The following is a 6,417-nucleotide window of genomic DNA, read 5'->3' on the forward strand; positions in this document are numbered from 1 at the left end:
TGTTTCTATAGTTCCTGAAACTTTGGGTTCCCAAATATTGATTTAGCTTTGACTGGAACTGAATAACATAAATATGCCCATGTTGAATCAGGCAGTTTTCACAATGGAGTATAAACTATATTTAAACTCCATTTGGGGTATAAATTATATTTTGTGGTTAGTATATAATCTAGTTCAGTGGTTCTCAACCTTTTCTTCACCACAGACCCCCTTTAAATACCTTTTGTGGCCACGGACCACCAAAACTTAACTAAAGATTTAGAGACTGCATCAATCCTTCTTGGACACTGTATGACATTGCAGCCCCCCAGTGATCCACGGATTGAGAACCACAGATCTAGCTGAATGCATAATAAATAATTTCCAACTGTCATTAAAGCTACCTCTAGCTCTCTGTGTGATATTTGTTAATATTGACTGCATCTTGTTTTTATAACCAAACTACTTAAAATTACCAAACGTATCATGTATTGTATCTTTTAGATAATCACGATGTTGCCAGTTTGGAGTCTTTGGTTTATCTCAATTGCTGGAGCTAAAAGTTTTTCTGCTGAAAAGAGCATCCCATTTTGTGATGTTGCTGATTGCAATTTTCATGGGAAAAGTCTGCATTCAGTTCCACTGGGCCTATCAGATGCTGTCTTGGGACTGGACCTGGCCTTCAATAGCATTGTGCATATCCGAGATGCTGACCTAAAGTTTGCAGTCAATCTTAGAACACTTTTGCTTCAATCCAATTTAATTCAGACAATTGACGAGAATGCCTTTGACTTCCTTGGAAAGCTGGAGCATTTGGATTTATCATGGAATAACCTGAACTACTTGTCATCCACTTGGTTCAGAAATCTTTCTTCTTTACAGAAATTAAACCTAAAGGGGAATTCCTACTCAACACTTGGGAAATTTCCATTATTTCCTGGCTTACAAAAGCTGAGATATCTATACTTGGGAAATGATAAATTCTCTTCTTTACAGACAAAAGATTTTGAAGGAATTTCAGTTCTTGAAGAACTGGAGATTGAAGGACGGAATCTTAAACAATATTCACCAGGAGCTCTACAGTCTCTTGAACGCATAAATCACATTATTTTGAATGTTACTGTCAACTCTATACTGAATTTGATTTTAATTGATGTTAAACATTCTGGGGTGTTTCTTGAACTGAGAAACATACGCCATAACTTTTTATCCCTTATCCGTTATTTCAAAGAGGTTCCAATGACTGCTCAAAAGGTTGGATTTAGAGAGAGTGATTTTTTAGAAAATGAGGTGGTTCCTTTTTTTGGTGCGTTATCTGGTATGACCCAGTTACAAGAGTTAGAAATTATAGATAGCAGATTACAAGGTACTGGGCATTTCCATAATAGTCAGCAAATTTCTACTAATGTACATATAATAACAATTAGGAATTTAAAAATAGATGCATTTTATTTATTTTCAGATCTTTCAGGCATGTGGTATCTTGTACAGAATATTACCAGACTAACCATTGAAAATACAAAAGTTTTTCTTGTGCCTTGTGGGCTTGCAAAAAAATTCCATTCAGTAGAGTATCTTGATTTCAATACAAATTTGCTTCAGGATTTGTATGTTGAGCATTCATTGTGTCCAGGAAGTTGGCCTAAACTGCAGACTCTCAATGTGAGTCAAAATTCTTTGACACATCTTGATCGGATGGCTCGAAGTGTGGCTCATTTAGTCAACCTTACTAACCTAGATGTAAGTCAGAATAACTTAGAACAAATGCCAGAATCATGTCGTTGGCCAAAAAGCTTGAAATATTTAAACATCTCTGGCTGTAAAGTAGAGAAACTTACAGGTTGCATCCCTGACTCTTTAGAAATTCTGGATGCAAGCAACAATTTTCTCTATGATTTTAAGGTGGGCCTGCCTCATCTTCAGGAACTTTACCTTAAAAATAATAGGTTAAAAACTCTACCAGATGCTGCCTTCATCCCTCGTGTAACTTTTGTGACTATTAGAGAAAACAATGTTTTTATGTTCTCTGAGCAGGAATTGGAAAAGTTTGTAGAACTGAAGTCGCTGGATGCCCGTTATAACGGTTTTCAATGCAAGTGTGAATTTGTTTCCTTTGTACAGTCTTATCCAAGAATATATAATATCTGTATTGGTTGGCCTGAAAATTACATCTGTGATTCTCCAGATTATATAAAAGGGGAGCAGATCGGAGTTGCCCAGCTGCAACTGACTGACTGTCATTTCAGGTCTTTTGTGTCCATCCTTTGTATTCTGATAATGCTGATCATCGTGGTGTCAGCATTTCTTTGCTACAAGTTTCATGTCATTTGGTATATACGCATGACTTTGGCCTGGCTTAAAGCAAAACGCAAGCCGCAAAGGACCCACAACCAGGCAGTCTGCTATGATGCGTTCATTTCCTACAGTGAACAAGACTCTGAATGGGTGGAAAATATTATGGTGGAGATGCTGGAGCAATCAAACCCTCCACTTAAACTCTGTCTTCATAAAAGAGACTTCATGCCTGGCAAATGGATTGTAGACAATATTATTGATTCCATTGAGAAGAGCTCTAAAACCCTGTTTGTGTTGTCGGAGAATTTTGTGCGGAGTGAGTGGTGCAAGTATGAATTGGATTTTTCTCACTTCCGTTTTTTTGATGAGAATAATGACACAGCCATTTTGATCCTCCTGGAATCTATTCCAACAAAAACAATCCCAGAAAGGTTTTGCAAACTCCGAAAATTAATGAGTACCAAAACTTATCTTGAATGGCCAAGTGATAAAGATCAACAACAGTTATTTTGGTTTAATTTGAAATTGGCAATAAAAGCCTAGGTGACAAGTTGGTATAATACACCCTTTCCATTACTTTTAGCAGTACCCCTGGTGTGAAGAATTTGTTATGGTTCAGGATATGCAGTACAGGCCAGTCCATTAGCAAGAGGCAAGTAGGCTTCCAGAAGTGTGATTCCTTGAACCCCAAATATTTTCATCATCATGTACTTTGACTGCTTTTCTCTCAGCAGAAATATCGATAACATCCAACACTAGCTTTGTCCAAGTTTTGTACATGTATCTCAACTCTTCAGATATTTATGAGAAAGAAGAAATTAGCAGGGGAGCGTGTAGCAGCTAAGGTACAGTTCTAGCAGAGTCTTGAGAACCAACAAATTGAGAGATTGAGATAATTGATAGATAAAATTTGTGAAGTGCATTAAGCCACTTTTTGCTTTACTAAACACTTTTATTAAACAAGATGTAGCCTGAATTCATGCATCATGCTAAGCTGTAAATCTTGATTTACAAATCACAGAGCCCTGTAGAGCACAATAAGCCAAATCCAAAGAAGCCACACAGTGTTTAGAGTGATGTGTCCACTGAGTTAACTTAGGTGTGACAAGCAAATGAGGCCAGCAGGGGAACCAACACAGATAATTTTTCAGTCATGATTAATTATAAAAACAAACAAACCAGCATCTATTACATTCAATGCTGAACAAGAGCATATATTATATGATTGTTTATTGTTTAAATATTAAACAATAAGTATAAATACACTGTAACTTAAGTCTTTTTCTATTGTTTTTTTTAGGATTTGATGGTTGCTAAGATCAGACAACCACTTGATGGCATTTAATCACTCAATTGCTAGATGGCATTTTATTGGTTTTTATTATCTTTTGAAAGCTTCCGGGAGCCATTAAGAGATAGGCAGCATATAAATCAGTTAAAAGCATAAAATGAAGAAGTTGTTTAGTTTTTTATTTTTTTTTTATTTCCAATTTATATATTTATATAGTTGAATGTATCCTAAGAAGAACCATAAACTGGAACTTCCTGTCGTCTTCAGTGTTTGAGAAAATGACCAGCACATTTGCATTAAGCTTCATTTATTTTTTTTGAAGGGCAAAAAGCACTTCCTGTAGCTATTTTAGTTTACCGTGAAAAATGTATTTTCTGGTAAGATTTTGCATTTATCGATTTAAATAAAGTACATAACTATTTGGTACTTCTATATTCCAGCTATTTCTTTGGATCACCAAGAGACACAGATCCATAACACTGTTAAGCTAAAACAATGAGCTATATCTAGTTGCCATTGGAACCAGCTATTCAAAGCCTTCTATAGCCAACTTTTGCAGGAATAAAAATCTTTAAAAATGATTCCTGTGGGAGTTAATTTAACTAAAGTTAAATATGCCTTCTAGCGTTGTCCATTTATGGCAGTTGTGTCTTAGAAGTGTGCAAACTCTACTGATTTCAATAGGAGTTGGGTGCATTTAACTGCATGGAGTTGTGGCCATAATTATTCTGATAATAATTAGCAAAACATTTTGGCAATGCTAAAAATGATACAGAAAAGCTGATGTCATTTATTTCAATGCAGCATATTTTTCAACATCTATTTGAGGCTGAACTTTGGCATATTTACATGTGATTGTCAAAGTTTTTTCACTTTAATGGTCTGACCATCCCTACATCACAAAACCCTTGCAGAGCAAGGGGAAAAAATAAAACTGCTTTGGATTACCTGTATATAGATTTCAAAATTAAAAAAAAAACTATAAAGGAAGCCACAAAAAGAGGAGTGAGTTTGTTCTAGATTTGGCAGGAGATGGGTGCTAGCGTGAGAGATGACTGGGTGAGACAGACGGCAGAGAATACATGGCCAGGGAGATGAACTAGGAAGGGCTTTAGGCAACTGAGGCGAATGAAGGATCTGCAGAAAAGAATAGCTTGCACCCTCTCCCTCTGAAACATGGCAACAACATGGAAGGGGCTTTAGGCAACTGAGGCGAATGAAGGATCTGCAGAAAAGAATAGCTTGCACCCTCTCCCTCTGAAACATGGCAACAACAGGGCAACTCGACTCTAGAAAACTCCATGTCATTCAGAGGTTGAGCAAGCTTATTAAAGAGGAGAGGCTATTAACATACTTAAGCCTGCAGATAAGGAAGTAGAGGAGGAGAAAAAACTTAGCAGAAATGCATTTTTAGACTGTTCTGGAAATTAAAAGCTGCACATCTTAAATATTGACCAGTTGAGAAACGATTCCATAGGCGAAGTAATAGAAATGTAAGTCATTTAAATTTAATTCTACATATTAAGTTATGTTTATGCTTGGTCACTGTACACGCACAGATATCATAAAGTCTTGTAAATATACAGATAATTCTCGGCTGTGTTAGGGTGTGTCTAGCTTCACTCCCATACATTCCCATCATTTTGACAGCACTTAAGTAGTCCAAGGAGGATTATTGCATTCAATAAGCTCTATAGCAACAGTTTAATAACTTCTCTATGGCATGTAAAACAGACAGAAATCTTTTCCCCGAAAGCATGAGTCCTAGTTGGATCTACTTTAAATAGCAACAAAGATTGCACAATATTTGCTCTTTGTTTATATTTACAGGTCATTTGTTCAAAACAAAAGTATTAGTTTGCATTAGTATTATAACCTATTAAAGCCACCTGCAGTTTCTATTGAAAGCCTAATATATAGATTATTGCTATATTCCACTTTTATTCTTCCATTGCTTTTAACCTGCCTGAAAGAAAATAGCAGGGTGATACACATTTGTGTAACTAATGCCAATCCGCATCTTTATGTGAAGACACAAAGTTTACAACTGCTAAAAAAAATGAAAAGCAGTAATGTTTAGCTTACAAAGTAGCTAGACATTGTTTTTGTGTCTTCATTAATAAACATTTCTACTGCATTTACAAATACATATAAAAGTTACTTTTAAGAATGTGTTCCAAACTCTTTTATAGTAGCTTTACCAATGCACTGTAGACAGCAATAAATTGTGATTTTTTGCTGAAGTGTAGCTGAATACGGTAGCCTCAAATAGATATGACATTTTTATAACGTTTCTGCTTTTGCCATCCACGTTCTATTTTTTTCCTAGGACAAGATTGGAAAGTTTTTACATGAAAGCTGCCTGTATTTCACCCACATATGGTTTTATTTATGGCTAGTAAATAATTTCATATCTTCTTATCATTTGTTTATTTATTGGTTCGATTTATATGCCGCCCTTCTCCGGAGACTCAGGGTGGCTTACAATGCGTTAAGCAATAGCCTTCATACTTTTGTATATACCTGCTTAGTAGGGCTTTCGGCCCCCCCTAAGCGGTGTTCTTTTTTATACAAAGTCAGCCTATTGCCCACAATCTGGGTCCTCATTTTACCTACCTCAGAAGGATGGAAGGTTGAATCAACCTTGAGCCTGGTGAGATTTGAACTCGCAGTAATTGCAGGCAGCTGGCAGCTAAGTGCTACTTTAACAGCACTTTAGTGTGCTGCACCACCAAGGCTCTTTTTAATCCCCCCCCCATTTTTTTAATCTTCCACTCCTTTTCTTTCTCAGAATTATGCTCCATGTAAAGTGCGCTGTAATCTATGAATGCTTTATGCCAGGGGTCTCCAAC

General features: G+C 36.3%; 1 protein-coding gene across 1 annotated transcript; it reads left to right on the forward strand.

Annotated features, from left to right (window-relative positions):
• Positions 1-492: 492 nt before the first annotated feature.
• On the forward strand, positions 493-3,152 carry TLR2 (toll like receptor 2). Its single transcript, XM_070948497.1, has one exon. It carries the CDS (start codon positions 493-495, stop codon positions 2,815-2,817), a length of 2,325 nt encoding a protein of 774 aa, XP_070804598.1. The 3' UTR covers positions 2,818-3,152.
• The last annotated feature ends 3,265 nt before the right edge of the window (positions 3,153-6,417 follow it).

This window comes from Pituophis catenifer, unplaced genomic scaffold, assembly GCF_029215685.1.
Source record: "Pituophis catenifer annectens isolate HBS135680 unplaced genomic scaffold, rPitCat1.0.hap2 SCAF_8, whole genome shotgun sequence".
Lineage (NCBI taxonomy): Eukaryota > Metazoa > Chordata > Lepidosauria > Squamata > Colubridae > Pituophis > Pituophis catenifer.